The 19,101-nt window shown below is 55.8% G+C and overlaps 1 protein-coding gene across 1 annotated transcript in view; it reads left to right on the top strand.

Annotated features, from left to right (window-relative positions):
- The first annotated feature begins 1,098 nt into the window (after positions 1 to 1,098).
- Positions 1,099 to 19,101, top strand: part of Atoh8 (atonal bHLH transcription factor 8) — a 29,154-nt gene continuing 11,151 nt past the window's right edge. The window contains exons 1-2 of the mRNA XM_048352566.1: positions 1,099 to 1,976; positions 11,135 to 11,326. Coding sequence (XP_048208523.1) covers positions 1,212 to 1,976; positions 11,135 to 11,326 — 957 coding nt within the window. The 5' untranslated portion in view covers positions 1,099 to 1,211. The remainder of the gene's footprint in view (positions 1,977 to 11,134; positions 11,327 to 19,101) is intronic.

The following is a 19,101-nucleotide window of genomic DNA, read 5'->3' as shown; positions in this document are numbered from 1 at the left end:
GGTTCACTCCATAAATGGTAGAGCTGGGGTTTGAACTTAGGGAAATCTGCTTGGAGGAGCTCTTCAGCCTTAGTCGTGAACAACAATCAGCCCAACTCCTGTTGAGCTGGCACCTGGTGCTTTAAGTCCTCACCGCATCGCGGTGACAGGCGTGGATGTTCTGACTTTCTCATTTCACAGATGAGTAAATCTGGGCTTCGCAGGGCGCCTGGGGTGAGATGACTTCAGATTCCCACAGATGCGAGGCCTCCTGATGCCGCAGCTCCCATCCTCCTCTGCCTCGGATTCCCCGCATCACTTCGGGAAATCAAGCAGGCTTTGGGGGCCCAGTTTCCCAATGCTCCACGCCCTCCTCTGCCCTGGCACGTGGGACACGGAGGCAGTGGCTTTGGGGCGAGGGGGATGATGGATGGCGATTCGGGGGTCTCTTCTCTTAACGGGCTCCTCACCCCCGCCCCCGCCCCCAAGCTGTTGTTCCGGAACTTCTCCCTTGGGTGGTAGACACGAAGAAGTGGGCTGGGGAGAGGCCCGCGTGGTTCGGGGCGGTGAAGGTTCCGCTGTGCCTTGGGGAAGCATCCGCCACGCCATGTGCTCTGGACAATTGCGCGCGAGGATGGGGCGCGCGCGCGAGGATGGGGCGCTCCCCCACCGTGGGCAGGGGCGGAGGGCGGGCGGAGGGCGGGCAGGCTCTGGCAGGGGTGCGGGTGGGGGGCACTCGGACAAAGGAGGCGGCCCCGCAGCCCAGCTGTTTTGAAAAATGCTTCCTGTTTCTTTAAAGGCGCTCGCGGCTCGGGCAGCCGGGCTGGCGAGGCGGCGGCGGCGGGAGCTGCCGGGTCTCGGGGCGGCGGCGCTGACTGATCTCGCGAACCGGGCTTCTGTGTAAACTGAGGCTAAACAAACACAGATGGAGCGCAGCGGGCGCTCTGCAGAAATGTTGGCAAGTCTGCAGCGACTTCAGATGACACTCTGAGCGCTCCGGGAACGGACAAGCCGGCGGCGGCGTGGAGCCGGCGGCGCAGCTGCTCGGGGCGAGGGGGAGAGAGAGAGAGGGAGGGAGGGGAGGAGGGAGGAGGAGGAGGGGGGGAGGAGGAGGCGGGGGGGGGGGGGAGACTCGGCGGCGCTGAGCGCGGTGGCCGCCCGGGCAGAGCCGGCGCGCGGCGTGCAGAGCGGGCGCCTCACGCCCCGGCCTCGCGCGCCGCCCCGCGCGCGCCATGAAGCACATCCCCGTGCTCGAGGACGGGCCGTGGAAGACCGTGTGCGTGAAAGAGCTGAACGGCCTCAAAAAACTCAAGCGAAAAGGCAAGGAGCCGGCGCGGCGCGCGAACGGTTATAAAACTTTCCGATTGGACTTGGAAACCCCCGAGCCCGGCGCCACCGCCACCGACGGGCTCCGGGCTAGGACTCCGCGGCTGCAGCCCGTCCCGATCCTGGCCGCCCTGCCGGCCCCGGTGGCGCCCGCCGCTCTTCCAGGTGGGGGCGCAGAGACTCCCGGGGAGCGCCGGGGCGCCCGAGTGCCCGAGGGCTCGGACGCGCGGAAGCACGGTGTTGCCCTGGGCACCGTGGGACCCGGGCTCCCCACGCCGCCGCCGCCGCCTCCGGCGCCGCAGGGCTCCGCACCCGGAGGTCCCGAGGCTCAGCCTTTCCGAGATCCCGGCCCGCGTCCCCGCATCTTGCTGTGCGCACCACCCGCGCGCCCCGTGCAGTCTGCGCCTTCCGCACCCCCGGCACCCCCGGAATCCTCCGTGCGCCCCGCGCCCCCCACGCGCCCGGGGGAAAGTTCCTACTCCCCAATTTCACACGTCATTTACAATAACCACCCGGATTCTTCTGCGTCGCCTAGGAAACGGCCAGGCGAAGCCACCGCCGCCTCCTCGGAGATCAAAGCCCTGCAGCAGACCCGGAGGCTCCTGGCGAACGCCAGGGAGCGGACGCGGGTGCACACCATCAGTGCCGCCTTCGAGGCCCTCAGGAAGCAGGTACCCACGCTCCGCCGCGCGCTCGCGCGGGGCGCACGAGTGGGGGGGGCGAGGGGTCCGTGCGCACGGGCACAGGCCAGCGGCCGAGGAGCTCACGGAGCACCCGGCCCACTCCGAGACCCACGCGGGCTTGGGCGATCGGCGTTGGTAGTAGGGATCTTAAAGTTTGGAGAGTGGGGTGCCTCCTGGAGATCGCTGGCCCGGGCAAACTCGTCCTCGCGTCTGCCTTCAGCCCGCATCTTCGCCTGGGCGCGCGCGCTTAGAGAACAGGGAGGGGAGCTCTGGGTATCTGGCATGATTAGGGGGATCGGCGCCTAATGTAGTGGTGGTCCCCAGGCCCAGAACCCTGCGGAGTCGCGGTCCTGGGTTCCCAGAGTGTGGGCTGGGGAGTCTGTTAGCTCCTCTTCAGCCCCCGGATTCTCTTGTACCTCCAGCTTGCTCCTAGACTTTGCGCCGCCGCCTCTCTCCCGGCGTCCTCGAGCACCGGGCTCCCAGCCCGCGCTCCTCCCTAGGGGCGGCTTCGGGAACCGGCCCGTGGGAACCTCCCCCGGAGACCTCGCCCGCCACTGCCCTTCCTCTCCCCGGAGGTCGGCACCTCTGCGAAAGAGGTGACTCTTGTGTGTCTGTGGGAAGAGCTTTTCTGGGGGGTCTTCAGAGCCTACTGCTTTTTTTTTTATTTTAATTTTATTGACAAGGTGATGTACAGAGGGGGTACAGTTACATAACGGAGCCTACTTCTGAGCCTCAGTATAGGGTCAGTTGGAAGCTGGCTGGCCTCACCAGACAGTGCCTCCTCTGGAAAGGTGAAAGGAACAGTCAGATTGCCATGATGGAGGACCCTTAACATTTCCACTTTAGACAAGATCGGAGCTGTCCTGACACTAGGCCTCTTTTTCTTAGAGAGAAGATCTAGAAGGGGCTGGTAAGGGCCCTGTCTCCAGATCATGGCAAGAGTGGGTGGTGGATAGAACTAGTTTTGACGGATGAGGTGTTTCTCTTGGTTTTTTGTTTGTTTGTTTTTGGTGCTTGCTCTGCCTCTGATGAGCTGTTTGTCCCCAGGAAAGTTACTCAACCTCTCTGGGCTTTAGCCAACTACAAAACATTTCAGAAAGCATGATCCTTTTGGATTATATAGTTCCCTCCTCCTTCTATGGGTGGGTGGGGGGGGGCAATAGTACCTTCATCCATTTGTGGGCAGGAAACTGAACCCTATGGCTTTTGAGCCCAGGCGCCTTGCTTGAGTTTGGGGAAGATGTTTTGGTCAATGAGGTGGGGATCAAGTAGCTGCCACAGGCCAGACTGGGCCATTGCCAACAGTCGGGGACCTTGAGTAGTGGGCTTAGTAGAGTGTTCATTTCCACGGTGGGCTGCCTGTCTGGGTAGGGGGCCAGCACTCACAGGGCATCCCACAGTCCAGTCCCCAGGATGGAAGGAAGGCAGCGGGCAGGAAGATGCCCGTCCACCCATCATCACCTTGCAACTGGGAAAGCCTCCCACTGGATTGGAGAGGTCACATGCCCAGAGTAAAATCGCTGGGGAGGAATAGCCTCGAACTCAGCACCCCTTCTGAGCCTCTGGCTGCCTCTTTCATTGCTGTGTGGGAGCCACCGTTCATGCCGTCGCAGTGTTCCACAGCCTTCCTATCTTTCCACAATGGAGTCCACCTTGTTTCATTTCAACAGTGTCGCTGTCAGGATCGGACTCACGCATGTTATGGAATGGAAAATTAGGGCCTGGAGAAGGAAGACATGCCCAAGATCTAGTGGGTTAGGGGAAGGTGGCGGTGGTTTCTGGGACGCCTCCCTGGCACATGCCATGTGTGTCAGCCTCGGGGCCTCCTTCCTCCCCACCCCTTGATGCTTGCTAACAATCGGGGCTGGGTGGTGCTCTTGGCCACTCTCTGCGATGGGACTGTTAATCCTGGTCTTTCATTTCCACCCTTCCGTGGGGAAGTTCCATATCAAAGAGTCAAGTTCAATGTGTCTAGACAGAAGGCAAGCCCAGGCTCCCTCTCAGAAGAGGGTACATGTCACGTACACACATAGTCATGCACATCTGTGTGCATGTTGGTGACATGTGATGACGTGCCTGCCCCTGTTCCTTTCTTCCTTGCTCCAGCTGTTCTGTCCCTTCCCTAAAAGAAGCTCCTAGTTTGCGGTGGAGACCTACTTTTTGTCTGAGAAGGACAGCAGTTTTTCCAGGGAACTTCTTGTCACAGAGCTCCAGGCCACATCGTATGCTGCAGACCCACAGTCCCCACCAACATCCGGTGGACAAAAGCCTGTGTTCAGATGCACTCTTTCTTCATCCGGTGCCTCATTCCCTCACTTAGGAAGTACACCCCACCACGCTGCCCCAATCCAGATGGGCAGAGGCCCTGGCTGTAGGCTTCGACCCTCTGGAAGGAGGAAAGGTGGGAGGCTCTGCCTGAGATGGGGTCTTGGCGGACGTGGCCCTGAGCTTGGCTGTGGGATTGTGACTCTCATCTTGTCCAGTCTAGATTTTTGTTTTTCTGAACTGCTTCCTAGCATGAAAGGAGCACTAGCCTGGGAATTTGAGTCCGGTTTCTGACAGACTTGCTTTTTTTTTCTTTCTTTTTCAGTAATGGGAATTGAACTCTCAGAGCCTTTCTACCACTTGAACTGTGCTCCCCCTGTTCTTTTGCTTTTCGCTTTATCGGGGAGTATCTCTTGCTACACTAACTAGCCGCATACACATCCTCCTACCTTGACCTCCTGAGTAGCTGGAGCTAGAGGCAAGCACCCCCCCAACACACCCAGCTCATGGTAGGCTTTCTGTGTGGCTGCAGGCAAGTCACCTTCTTCTTTGGGCCTCCATTGCTAAATGAGATAGAATGGTGCTGAGAGTATCTCAGGCACACCGTTTCCCACAAAGAGCAAATCAAGTCCGGAGGAGAGAGTAGGGGGTTGCTTTTTAAGAAAATTTCTTGAATATGTATATAAATTGAAGTAAATTGTGTGAAGGAATGTCAATTCAACGTGTCAGTGTATGAGTACAGTGCACCTTGATCAGGTGTCACCCCTTTCAAGTACCTACGGGGTCGGGGCTCCTTGACAGGAAGAACAGTAAACATTCTCTAATCATTTTAATAACAATCATGGGGAAATGCTGTTTCCCGGGCACTATGCCTAGCACGTTTTGAGTACTGACTCATTCACTTAGTGAAACTGGGGTGGCTCTCGCCACCCCCCCCCCCCCCCGCCACATCCTCCTGACACCAGGGTCCAGAATACTCTTCGAGTTGGCCAGGGTTGTGTGGCCTTTTTGCCACGGCAGGAAGCTCCAGCGTCTCCTTCCTCACGCAGCTTTGGCGTGTCATTTCCCAGACTCCCGCGTGGCTGTGCCTCAGTGGCACTGACTCAGCCTGCAGGTCTGTGTGCGGTCATCACTGTGAAGCCCGGACCGAATCAGAGCTAGTGAGGCCCTCCAGTGCCCGGCCTGTCTAGGCCCGGGAGCTGTCCACGCAAGCGAGGGAAGACGCGGGGAGGGTGGCTGTGTGGGTGAGGTGCAGGTGGAGGAGAGGCCCTCTGGTTTGGGGGTGGGGGGGTGCGGAGCAGATGGTCAGGCCTCAGCACATGCCATCAGCCCAGCTGCACCCAAGTCTCCCCGAGCCTCATGTGAAGGCCATGTGTGCGCAGCTGGGCCTGGCCCATGTGCTCAAGGCTGCTCCCTGCCAGGTGGGAGGGGAAAGGCCAGCCTCACTGGCTGGAGGAGGAGAGAGCCTGAGTCCTGGGCCTCGGCCTCCTCGCAGGACCATGGGGTATCTGGTTTAAGGGTGGATTTCCTTCCTCTTTCCACACCCCTCAGTGTTGATGGGGGTGGGGTGGGGAGCAATGGCAGCCAGTGGGGGGGGGAGGGCGGGGGGAGGACCCTCTCAGCAGCTGCCTCTCCCCACAAAGAGGCACCAAACAAATGGGGCTTCGTTTACTCCTGGAGTCTCCCAGCGGGTCCTGTCTGGGGTGCTTCGGAAGGGGCATGGGAATGGGGACCCCCGCCCGAATTACCCTTATTCTCAAATCCCGCAGGGGGAAAGAGCACCTGGGGTACCCACATAGCGTGGTGTACTCCCTCAGGTCATAGGAGGTAGGCCTGCTTGCATCTGGGGTCCACACAGGTGAGGGTGACAGTCTCCAGGGAAGCCGCTTATTGAACCCCATTGTGTGGGTACCTTTGCAGGGCCCGTTGTCACTCTGAAGGGCAGATTTCCTATTTGACAGTCAAGGATGCTCATGAAGAAAGTACACAGATTTCCTCAAGGTCTCTGCGGGGCCAGGATCAGTCCTGGGGCCATAGCTCTTAATCACTAAGATCCAGGTTACTTTCTGGGTCTGTGAATTCATTGCCCTGTAGGAGATTGGAATTTTAAAGGAACTACTTAACTAGACCTTGGCCAGGCCCTGGAGCAGCTCTGGGGAGGGTGGGTGGCTTCGCCCCAGGAACCCTGCCGTCACGGACACTCACGGGACCCTGGGAGAATGGCTTCCGGTGGAAGGAATCTGGTGCTTGGCTGCGTGCGGTAGACACGGGGCTTTTGGAGCTCGGTGGGTTGAGGGATCCCGGTGGGCTCCCAGGAGGAAGGGCATCTTGGGCTGACTCTGAAGGGCTGCCATGGGAGCGACACAGAATCCAGAGGGCCGAGGCTTCCAGGCTTTGCCTCCATGCTCTAGTGGGTTCTTGACTTTGCTTCCAGATGGTGCTTTCCCACATCTGCCCACTGCAGTCCCATTCCGGGCAGCAGCTCCCCTGAAGCTCATTTTATGGGTGAGGAAAGTGAGGTCCTGTGAGGTGATTCTGCCTGCAGACACAAGTATGGCCAGGCACACAGCCAGGCCCTCGGGAGGCTGCCAGGCCAATGCTCTTCCTGCTTGCTGGAGCTCAGGGAGGATCTGAAATGTTTTGGAGGCACAGGAGACTTTGTGAAAACACCCGAATCTGCTCCTCTGAAGTTGAGAAGTCCTCACAGGCTGAACACGAGGCAGGTGTTTTACTTTCCTCGAAGGCGAGCAATTGGAGGAGCAGGAGCGGGCTCCAGGGGACCCGCCTTCCTTCGGTCTGTGTGCTTTCACCAGAGCTAGCATTCGCTGTGGGCTCCGCTGGAGGCACTCGGTGGGTGGGTGGGTGGGCTGTGGGTCTTGCAGTGGGTGCTCAAAAACATAGTACACAACTCTTGGGACCCCAGGGGATAGTCCGCTCAGAGCTCTCCATCTGCAGATGCCCACAGCTTCGCCTTCAGCCGCCAGTGCGCTCGCAGCTCTCCCAGCTGTTCCTTCTGGCTAATTGGAAAGCGCCCAGATGGGACATCAGGGAGTTCTTGTTCACCTGTGGGTCAAATAGGAGCGATCATTTCCACCCTCACTGGGCTGCTAAAAAGGCAAGTATGGATGGTGTCTTTGAAATACCACCCTCACCTGGCTTTCCTGAAAGATGGCCTGGTCCCCCCAGTCGTGGGACATGTGTGCTGTACAATCAAACATGGCTGCTCGATGTGGTCTCTGTGGCCTGGTGAGGTCTACAGGCAGTGCAGAGGAGCACGCAAGGCTCGGAGAGGTCAAGGCATTTGCCCCGAATCACATGGCCGATAAGGGCCTGGAATTTGGACCAACCCTTTCTGCTTAACCTCTGCTGCCCAGCACCAGAACTGGTCCTGGACTTTTCCTTTGCAATGATAGCCAGGGCAGGTGTTTCCAAGCTGGACTCTTAGGGGTGGCGAGGAGATGGGGGAATGGGCACGTGGCATCCTTAAGGCATAAGTATCAGGATTTGGAAGGGGCCAAGTGAAACTAGGGCTCAACCCTGGGTATGGAGGAAAGGAGGGGAACCATCCCCAAAGGGCCTCTTTTGGACCTTTGATTCTAGGAGCCGCAGTGCCCCGTTGCATGCCTTCCTTGGGTGCTAGCCAGGTGAGATGAGTCGGTTACTCTAACCAGGGCTCAGCTGAGTGGTCATGGGGTCATCTGTTTGTTCCCTCATGTGCAAATGTGGCATTCATTATTTGGGGACAGGTTTCAAGTGAGCTAATGCCACTTGTAGATAGTTGCTACCATGCTAGACATATTTTGGTTAGATTGAAGCTTAACAGAAGCAGTGGGACAAAAAGCAATATAGCTGCTACAAAACTGGCCCAGAAACCTGCACGGGGCTTGGTCAGCCTTGGCCTCACCTGTTGCTCTGTAGTTTGGCGATGACCTTGAGTCGTGGCACTTAGACCCTCCCCCCTTCTGCGTTCCCATTCCTCCTGGAAACCCAGCTGTTCTGGGGCCCAGGTGCACTGATCTGATGGAGGGAAACTCCCAAGGGCTTCCAGTGACCACGGTGTTGTGTCACAGAGCTGCCTGTGCCCAGTCCCTAGAGCTCCCTGCCCCCACGGTCAGGCGGCATTCCCGTGCTGGGAGCCGGCAGAGGCACTGAGCTGGCCCCGGGAGCCCCTTCACTGCCCCAGGACTGCCAGATCTTGTTTATTTGTTCAAGCTGATAAAGCAGGCTTTTCTGGACTCTGGCTGGGAACAAGCAAAGCGCATTGTTCTGCCAGCTTTTCTTGGATGGCTTTGGAGCTGTAGGCAGGGTGGGGTTGGAGATGGGGGCTCCAGGGGAGTTTTCTTTCTCTCTATTGTCTTCCCTCCCCCCCTCCCTGGGTTTCCTAGTCTCAGGGCCTCTGGGGGCAGAGGGTAGGCAGGCTCCCCATTTCCTACTTCTCACCCTGTGATACCCACTATAATCTTTGTGCCGGGCCAATGTCATCTCACTGAATCCTTGCTACCCCTTGAAGTCAGTCCTGTTGGCAATGTGATGGAGAAACCAAGGCAGCTGGCCTAAGGTCTTACAGCTAAGCAGAGCTAGAGTTAGGAATTGAATCCAGCTCCTCAGAGAGAGAAAAGAATGTTAAGCCCTGTTTTCCACATTGTAGATTGCCCTGGTGAATGTGGAGGGAGATTATTCACTTGCCCACGCATTGCCTGGCTCCGGCAGCCTTTCCAAGGCTTTCTGTGGGCAGGACCTGGGCCAGATTCATACATGGATCTTCTCCCTGGCACATGGGGACATTGACTGCTAATGGGGACTTAAAGACAGATGGGTATCATTAGAGAACCATTAAGGGTAGACCACCTCCTAAGTGGGGGGCAGATGTGGAAACACTGGGGAAGTTTCTTGCAAAGCACAGGTTAAAGTGAATAAGATGTAGGGTCCCAGTCTGAGGTGACTATTTTGTTCATGCTTAACCCAATGACCTGGAATGGAGACTTAAAGAAAAAATTTCCTGGACACTATTGGGAATTTGGTCCAGAGAATTCTTTGTTGTGATGGTTTGATCCTGTATGTTATAGGATATTTAGCTACATCCCTAGATATCCTGTGGCTCCCCGTGGTGACAAGATCATCGCCGACTGGGAACCACTAGCCTTGGAAAGTGCCTGGTATGGGATGCTCCCCAAATTCTAACATGTCTGCACTGTGTGGGCCCCACTCTCGAAAGGGATACAGAGGAGTCAGTGGTAATGGGTGTACATAGATCCTAAGAACCATGGGCCGGGGGAATAGAGCCTTGGTTGTTGGTAGACGCATGTTAGCCATTTGGCTGACGAGTGCATCCTAGGACCCTTAAGTCTGTTCCTTAGTACTGGCCAGATAGAGTTTGAAGAGTTACTTCCATGTCGTAATTTCTCAATCCATTCAAGTGTGCAGTGGCCTTCTAGCTCTTCATTCATGCAGTACACGCTGCCACGGTGTGCTGTGGTTCACAAAGTAGCGTCTTTGAGCTGGGCATTAGTGGCTGATGCCTGTTGTCCTAGCTACTTAAAATGCTGAGACCTGAGGATTGAGGTTCAAAGCCAGCCCAGGTAGAAAAGTCTGTGAGACACCTATCTCCAGTCAATCACCGTAAAGCCAGGAGTGGAGCTTTGGCTCAAGTGGTAGAGTGCTAGCCTGAGCAAAAATGTTAAGGGCCAGTGTCTAGGCACACCAGGCCCTGAGTTCCAGTCACACTACTGGCATGCACGCACACGCGTGTGCACATGCACACGTGCGCGCACATACACAGGAATTAGAGGTGCTGCTTTTCCCTTTCCTATCCTCCAACTCCCCCTTCCCCCGCGCCCCCTGCAGAAACCTTTGCGATTAGGGAGTAGCTAGCTGAATCATTGGCAAGAATGTCAAGTGTGGGTGGGACTGTTGTTATGTATTATGCACCTGTTGTATGTCCTTCCTGGTAGGCCTCCAAATCCACAGGACATATAGACAACTCAAGGGTATAGGAAGAAAGCAGTCCATATCTGTGTCTCTTTCCAGATGAGTGCCAGCGCTGTCCTCTGGCTGTCCCCAGGGACATCTGTGTTATGACATTATATGGTCACTCTTGAGTTTTAAATTCTTCTTTTTTTTCCCCTTGTCATTCATGGGGCTTGAACTCAGGGCCTGGATGCTGTCCCTGAGCTTTTTTGCTCAACGCTAGTGCTCTAGTATTTTGAGCCACAGCTCCACTTCCAGTTTTTGAGTGGTTAATTGGAGGTAAGAGTCTCACAGGGACTTTTCTGCCCAGGCTGGCTTCGGACTGTAATCATCAGATCTCAGCCTCCTGAGTAGCTAGGATTACAGGCGTGAGCCACCAGCCCCTGGCTCAGTTTAAGTTCTTTGAAGGCAGAAGTCAAGTTCTTAATAATTGAATTCCCAGTGCCTAATAAAATAAGTGTTACTGAATGAATAAATAAATGGACAAATAAATGATTCATTAAAACTTAGGAAAAAAGCTTTTTCCCTCAGAGACTTCTCAGAGGGAGGAGGACAGAGCTCTATCCGGGCGGGAATTCATGGTGCTTCCATTCATGCTGACTCTTGGGCATGCCAGCCTTGAGCAAGAAGTTAAGGGCCAGCGCCAAGGCCCTGAGTTCAGGTGGCGCACGCGCACACACACACACACACACACACACATCTTTCTCTATAAAATGGGAATGCAGATACATTCCTGAGTGTGAGGGTGAGCTGAGACGTGAGTGCAAGCAGCAGGCTGTACAATCAGGTGGAGGGCCCTGATACACCTTAGGCCATCTCCATGACCCCGGCCCAGCCGCGGTGGGTGTGGGACACACGCTCAGCTCAGAGGTTCCTGGCGTTCCCCGCTGATGCCTTCTTCTTGCCTTCCCCAGGTGCCATGCTACTCATATGGGCAGAAGCTGTCCAAACTGGCCATCCTGCGGATCGCCTGTAACTACATCCTATCCCTGGCACGACTGGCTGACCTCGACTACAGTGCCGACCACAGCAACCTCAGCTTCTCAGAGTGCGTGCAGCGCTGCACCCGCACCCTGCAGGCCGAGGGGCGAGCCAAGAAGCGCAAGGTACGTACTGGGGCAGCCGTCCTCAGGGAGGACAGCGGAGACACGCACGGCCTGCCTGGAGGCCCCCCACGTGTGCCCGACTCCCAAAGTGCCAGGAAGGTCTACCTCTTTGAATCATCTTGGGATCACCTCTGTCCCAAGGCTCCGTGCATCCCTGTGATCACGGTGGCACCCACTACCCCTGGTACCCGTGCTGCTGGTGACCTTGGATGTCCATCCAAGGTTGCTGAGCCTGAAATGAGGACTGTTTATCCCAAGCCCTTGGCTGGCCTTATGTGCTCTGATATTGGATTCATGTGGGACAAGAGTCCTCAGAGCAGGTGACCGCCTAGTAGAAGCCTTCTGCAGGCTGTGGGGATGTGGCGTGGTCTGTAGGTTATCTGAGGGTGTATATTACCGCACATGGTATTCATTTATTCATTCTACAGGGCTTTATTGAGTGATCTGGGCAGGGGTATAAAGAGGACACGTATCTTGTCGTGGTCCCCTTTCAGCTCACAGGTTGGTTAGAAAGTCCCTCTTGCAAGTGGGTAAGTGTGGGGTGCCGTAGCCTGTCCTGGAGTCAGGGGAAGAAGGCCAGATCCCACAGGACAATTAGGAGGCCACCAGGCAGACAGAACAGAAAAGCTTCCGGGGCAGAGGGGACGACCTATGCAAAGTTGTTTTAGGAGATCTGTGCCGGGAGAAAGGGGTGAGACACAGCCATCGTTTTCCAGATGGCGGTGCTTTGAACATTTCCATTTAGGGGTCAGTGCTGAGCAACGGTCATTAGAGTTGTCTGGATCTCTGTTCCCACGTCCCTGGAGGGAGAAAACCAGTAGAATCCAGTTTACATCCATGAGGGGATGCCCAGGGGCTCTGTGAACCGGAGGGCTCTCCTGGGCATCCAGGGAGTGGGGTGATGGTGCCGTCACCTCCTTCCTTCCTGGCCGGCCCTTGCCCCAGGCTCCTTTCAGCCAGGCCCTTCTGTGGACCCCCCAGGTTTCCCAGAGGCTGCTGGGCCCCCAGCCCCGAGCGCTTCTGTGGACTTCCAGGCTCCTCCTCACCGCTAGCCTGTTGCATTTCTGGGAGTGATTTCACATGGACCAATTAGGAGAAATCCTCATCAAGTGAGGGAGAGAGGAAGCGCCACTGGCTGCTCAGGGGCCCCTGCTTTCCTCTGAGAGTGACATGGGTAAATGAAGGCGTGATTGATGGCTCCATGCCGGGCTCTGTGACAAAGGAGGTTTGTAAACTCTCAGTGAACTCCCCTGGCATTCAGCATCCGTCCTCCCTTGGAGGTGGTGCGGATGGCAGCATGGGTAGGCGCAGTGTTCTTCATCCTGACCCCTCACCCTGCCTTTCCCCTCCTCCTCCCACCCTGCCCCTCCTCTTCGCCCCCCCCCCCCCCCGCATCCCCCACCCCCCAGAGGCAGCGCTGACTTCTGCTCTTCCCTTGATTGGAGTAGACAGTGTCCCAGGCGGGGAGGAGGTAGTAGGCCTGAGAAGAAAGGGAAGAAGGTGGGCAGGGTAAAGACGCAAGTAAAGCAGAGGTTTGGGCTTCCCCTTGAAAATACCGCAACTCTAAGCAACCTTAGGGGCCTCCTCATTGCACAGATGGGAGACTGAGATGGTGGTTAAAATTAGCAAACAGCTCTGGGTTTGAGTCCTGACTGTCACCTACCAGTTTGACCCATTTCCTAATAATGTCCATTGGTTCCATTTCCAACCTGATTGATGAAGGGAGACGGTGGGACACAGAGTCCTCGTGAGAGCATGGGCCGGGCTTAGGGCAGGAAGGGAGCTGCCCCCTGCTGCTCTGCACTCAAGGTCATGGGGCCCTCGTTTCCATCCTGAATGTGAGGCTCACCCCCAGGAAGCTGCCTTGGAGCAGGGCATTTGGGGTCTAGATGGAAGTTCGGCGGGGGGGTGGGGGGTGGGGGGGAGGGAATGTGTCTCTTCTCCTCTTTTCCTCCCCCCTTCTTCCTTTCCTTCATTTCTGTACCTGACCAGGCCCAAATTAGGGCTAGGAGCTGGACCATGCCCAAGGTCTTTTCCTATGTGCTCCCCTCGGCCTTCCAGTTGTGAGAAGTGGAGTCTATTTGTCTTTGCTATAATGACTTTTGTAATGACCTTCACAGGGACACATTTCCTCTATGAAATCTCCAGAGATCTCTGCTGCCCTCGAGTCTCCCCTTGGGGACCTGTATCTGTACTTCAATCCTTCTCAGCCTCCACACTCTTTCAGGAGTTTCATCTGGATAATCAAGATTTGATCGTATGGGCTTCCAAGTTTTGGAGTATTGGTGTCAGATTTCTTTCCATTACAGGATCCCGGAGTCCCTTGGGGTCTTTGGGTTCCCTGGCATTCCTTTTTATTCCTGAGGACCCTCCTCTCCCTTTCTGGGCACCTTAGTTTTCAGTTTCTGATCCTCCTCCTCTATTCCTCTGAATGCCTGGCCTAGTACTCCCTCTTTCCTTACCTGTGTGGCCCTATGGCGAAGCCCAGTGGGCGCGGTTGGAGTCTCTGGGTGGATGTTCTGCTATGGGTGATATCTTGATTGGCTCTTGAGGCTGGGGGGCCAGGAGCCCTAAGAAGATGTTCCTAACTTGTGTGTGTGGGGGGGGAGATGGGACTGTCCTTCCCTTTTGTTTTGTTTTTTTGTTGCCAGTCCTGGGGTATGGACTCAGGGCCTGAGCACCGTCCCTGGCTTCTTCCCGCTCAAGGCTAGCACTCTGCCACCTGAGCCACAGCGCCACTTCTGGCTGCTTTCTATATATGTAGTGCTGGGGAATCAAACCCAGGGCTTCATGTATAGGAGGCAAGCACTCTTGCCACTAGGCCACATTCCCAGCCCTTGTCCTTCCCTTTTGATTGGGACCTGAGGAGGGAGCAGGTCTTCAAATGGGTCAAAGGAACTGCAGCTTTCTTTACCACCTTCTGTGGCCTCTCAGCCTGGGCCTTCAAGGCCCCACCTCTGTCTATGGAGATTCTGTTTAAGAAGCCTGCGTCGGCTGATGCCCCTGGAAAGGTGTAGCAGTGGGCCACACTTGGTTTTGTGTTGATGGGAAGAGGTGACTGAAGCCTGGCTGTGACTGTAAGACTAAGCCTTGTCACGGCCACAGGCTGGGGCTCAGGCAAGGGCTAGGGCAGGTCTGGGAAGCTTCTGGCAGCTGCTGGGCCCCAGGATCCCCGCCCTCCACCTTCTTTATCAGGTGTCCACTCCTTATGGAGTGTATGAGTACTACAGGAGTCTCCAAACAAGTTCTCCTCAGCATTCCCACCTCTCTCCAGCTGACGAGCACCCTCTTCATGCCAGGCATGGTGTAAGTAGTGCAGGTCCAAAGACGTTCACTGCACAGACGCTGCCACTCCATGACTCCTGAGCACCGGCATAAGGAGGGAAAGCTTTGTCTTCTCTCATGCGCTCACCATTAGGTGCCTTTAGGAATTCATGGAGGGGAGGGGGGCTAGCAGGGCAGGAGGGCTGGACCGATTCTCTAGAACCTTGCTCTGGGGCATGAGGAGCTGGGAGAGGTGACACTTAGAACCTTCCATCCGGGGTCTGCTCTACCCTTTCTGGGTCCGGAGTAGCACAGAGTCTCTGTGCCATCACCCTGGGCTTGCTGTTGGCAGCTCCGTTGGGAAGGGGCTGGGACAGGGTGCCTGGGCTCCGCTGGGGTCTGAGTCACAGTTTGAATCAAGGAGTCTCACTTGACTGTAGGCCACCATCCGCCCAGAAGCGTAGAGCGGGTTTTGTTGTTGGTTTGTTGTTTGTTTTTCCTGCCCTTCCCTAGAAAACAAGATGACCACCTCAGGCCTGCCCACACTCCAGCCCCTTCCACCTTGGGAGCCCTGTGGAGTTGGCCGGCCTTAGCCAGGTCTGCTGGGGCTACTGAGCTCCTGAGGTGAATGGCAGGCAGTAGCTTCACTGTTCTGCTTGGTCTTTGTCTGTTTGGTATTTTTGCTTAACTAAATATCATGGCTGGGTAATTTATAAAGGACCGAAGTGTATTTAGCTTGTGGTTCTGGGTTGGGAAGTCCAAGAGGGCACCACTGGTGTCTGATGGGGGCTGTTTTGCTACTTCAAGGCCTGGTGGAAGGGTGTCACGTAGCCAGGCAGCAGGAGTTAGACAGGGTCTCTTTTCCTGTTACAAAATCATGGCCGCCAGCTTGGGACCCCACCCTGATGACCTCATCTCCTCCTGATTATCTCCCAAAGGCCCCACCTCCAACTCCATTTACCTATAAACTCGGGGAACACATTTCCAACATATGCACTGGGGTCCAATTCAGACCACGGCTCCCTCCTGACAGCTCAGCTGCATTTTGACTGGAGTTCAAGGATAGGAGGCTGGAAGAAAGGTTGGGCTGCTGAGTCTGGGCAGAGGTCTGCTCCTGCCTCTGTGCTGGGCACAGCAACGTGACTGATGGCAGCTCTGTCGCTCCGGGATTGCTCCGGAGAAGCTGAGTGATCGTTTTCCAGGAATGCCTCGGAGATGTTGCACCTAGGCTCGGTTGCAATCACTGGCGGATCCCCAGCGCTTCCCTGCACCTCTGGGCTGTGCTAAGAATGCTACTGACTGACCCTGAACGCTCTTACTTTCCTAGGCACACTGCCTGCCCATCTCAGCCCCACCCCGTGACCAGTGAGTTCCCCCTCTCTAGGCTTCAGAAAGCCAGGCTACTGATGCTGTTCAGATAGCCCATGTCACAGGCCACCCAGCAAAGAAACAGGGCAAGAGGAGAGAAGGCGCTGAAGAAAGCAGTCTGGAGTCTATTGCAGCCAGAGATAAAGCAGTTAAGCACCTGGCCCTGGGCCACATTTCAGCAGCTCCTGTTTTTAAAGCAGCAACTCCTGGAAGCCTCTGAGGAGAGGAGATGGGGGGGGGAGGGCAGGACTGTTCTTCCACATCTGAGTAAAGGGGGTCTTGCTAGGCCTGGGGGATAGGAGACATCCAATAGTCTACAATCCAGGTCCCCCTCCCTTTTTACAGTGCCTTGAAGCCGTTGAGTGGCAGCAGCAGTAGCCACTACTAACACTGATGAGTGACACCAGCGCTTGAAGGCCGCAGGCCACGGGGCGGGGTGCAAGAACAGGATGAATAGAAACCCATTGAGGTACGCATGGAAGGGTGCCACAAGGCTAGACAGTGTTAGCCAGCCTTTCTCTGCCTCTTATAAAGCTACTGCTGCCGGCTTGGGGACCCACCAGCCTGTACCCAAGGCCTGTGGTACGGACATCAAATAAATAGGGTTTAGTGTCTGTGGGGGGTAAAGGTGTCCCACACCGTCGGCCTCCTATAGCCTGGCAGAGCACTGAGCAGGTAGAGCTCAGTGAACTCAGCGTCTTTCTTCTGTTCTCTGCTGCTATCTGAGTATGGGGTAGGATTCAGGGAGGCTCATGGTGATGGCAGTTGTGGGGTGGTGACACCCCCCCCCTCTTTGGAAGACCCCTCTTTGGCAAAACTCCTCTTTGGGTGCAAGCTACCGTGTTCATCCATGCTGGGGTCAGACTGAGGTAGCACTCTGGTCTTGGGTGGTGGAGGGCTGGTGAAAACTGATGGTGCCTGAGAGGCCCTGGCCAGCCCTGGGGACATCTGCCCATTCGATGGCTGTCCCTTGGGTCCAGCTGTGTAATGTAGGGTCCTGAGAACTCTGCTCTGGCTGGATGCAGCCTTCCCCTGCCCTCCTCCTGTTTTGTCCCCCAACTGCCCACCAAGGGCGCTGCCCTGGCTTTGTCCCCAGCTGTCATATTTATAGTCACCCTCACTGGGCCTGGGTCTCTTAGGTTGAGTCCAAGATCCTCAAGAGTAGAACGGACCAAGCCACTGTCTCGCCCCAACCCCATCCCTGCTTTTCTCCCTTAGTGCCTGGCTCGTGTGTAACGCCCCTGCTGCTTACCTCAGATATGACATGGATTTGAAACCATTGCCTTACTTCCAAGGACACCCAGAGCCTCAGTCCTCTGCCAGGCCTGTCACGTGGTTAGCACCTCCATGGTTCACCCCATGCATACTTCCCCAGCTGTCCTAGGTGGGGACTAGCACCGTCCCATTGCATGGATAAAGAAACCCAAACGGAGAGGCTGAGGTCTCCCGTCAGTGAGAGAGGTGTGTCCGGCTCCTGCCACTTCGCTGCCTGCCTCCCACGTGGAAGTGGGGCGGGTGGGAGGTGGTTCTCATTTCCAAATCCTCTGGGCCAAGTTACTGCGTTAAATACCATTTGCTCTCAAAGCCCGCCTTGCGTCTATGCTGGGAGAAAAACAAGGCATGGGGGTGGGTGGGAAACCACCATCAAATTCCCCTCCAGTCATAAAAATGGATGCAATTTATTTTTTTTCTGGCATTCCAATTACATAGACGTTTGTCGCCAGCTGTTTGTTCTAAGGCAGAGTGCTCTCTCTCTCTCTCTCTCTCTCTCTCTCTCTCTCTCTCTCTCTCTCTCTCTCTCAGCTGCTGTTTCTCCTCTCACACTTGACACCGTTAGGCCACAAGTCTGGCAGGGCTGTGGCTGGCGGGGTCATTAGCTGGGGAGCCTCCCAGGCGGCCTGGGCCGGTGCTCCTCAGAGCCTGCCCTCTGATGTTCTCTGGGTGGCCTAAGGTAGGGTAGCCTCGTGCTGGGTCTTTCTGCAGCATCCGAGTCAGGATTCCTGTCTGGAAGGCCCTGTAGCGGCTCAGTGGCACGGAAGCGTGTTTGTGTAGGGTTGGGACTCACGTCAGAGCGTTCTATGGTTCTTTTCACTTCTGGATGCTATCATTTAAGACGCATGAAAATGTAGCAGGAAGATCCTCTGCAACACTGGGAAGGAGCCAGGATGTGGAGCTTTGGAATCAGAGACCTGGGAAGGAATGGTGGCACTAGTACATCTCCCTGTGTGACCCTGGTCATGTGACTTAACCTCTCTGATCCCCAGTTTTCTCCTTTGTAAAATAAGAGCACATAGACCTTTCTGGCCACCTTGCTGAAAGACTCGAATGAGATTCTGTATCAGAAAGGGTTGGCATTTCTGTGCGGGTCAGAAAATCAATGACATGGATTTATAGCAACCAAGTCACAACTCTATAAGGAATCCCAGGAAAGGACAGGTTCTTGGTGGGGGGTCAGATGAGGATCAAAAGTTCTGAGTGGGGGGTTCTCCTATCTTGAGCCCTTCAACTCAGACCCTGATCCTGTACCCTTAAAGTGAGTGCTAGCAATCTGTGAATCAAGATTTCTTCCTCCTCTTCCTCCTGGTCCTTGTTGTCTTCCGCCGCTCCTCCTCCTCCTCCTCCTCCTCCTCCTCCTCCTCCTCCTCCTCCTCCTCCTCCTCCTCCTCCTCCTCCTCCTCCTCCTCCTCCTCCTCCTCCCTCCTCCCTCCTCCCTCCTCCCTCCTCCCTCCTCTTTTTTGTGGAATAAATTCAGGGCTTCACACTTGTTAGGTAGATGCTCTAGCACTCCAGCCATATACCTCCTGCAAATCCCAGATTTCAAGGAACATGGATTCAAACCAAGAAACTCTCATAACATTCGGTGTATGAAAATGCTAATCAACAAATTGCCACCAACAGCGACTCGGCCAGATGGTGTAGCTCACTGTGTGGCAGGCCTCTCACCTATGTTATTTCTACCTCTTATTACGTTCGACCACCACTCAGGAGCACTTTGCCTACTGCACAGAAAGGAAACTGAGGCAGTGGTGGCTCACACCTATAATCCCAGCTATTCAAGAGGCTGAGATCTGAGGATTGCAGTTTGAAGCCAGCTTGGGCAGAAGAGTCCACGAGACTCTTACCTTTAGTTGACTAGCCAAAAG

Source organism: Perognathus longimembris, chromosome 8, assembly GCF_023159225.1.
Source record: "Perognathus longimembris pacificus isolate PPM17 chromosome 8, ASM2315922v1, whole genome shotgun sequence".
In the NCBI taxonomy this organism is placed as follows: Eukaryota; Metazoa; Chordata; class Mammalia; order Rodentia; family Heteromyidae; genus Perognathus; species Perognathus longimembris.
Note: the sequence above shows the minus strand (reverse complement) of the source record. Positions and strands in the feature narration are given on the sequence as shown.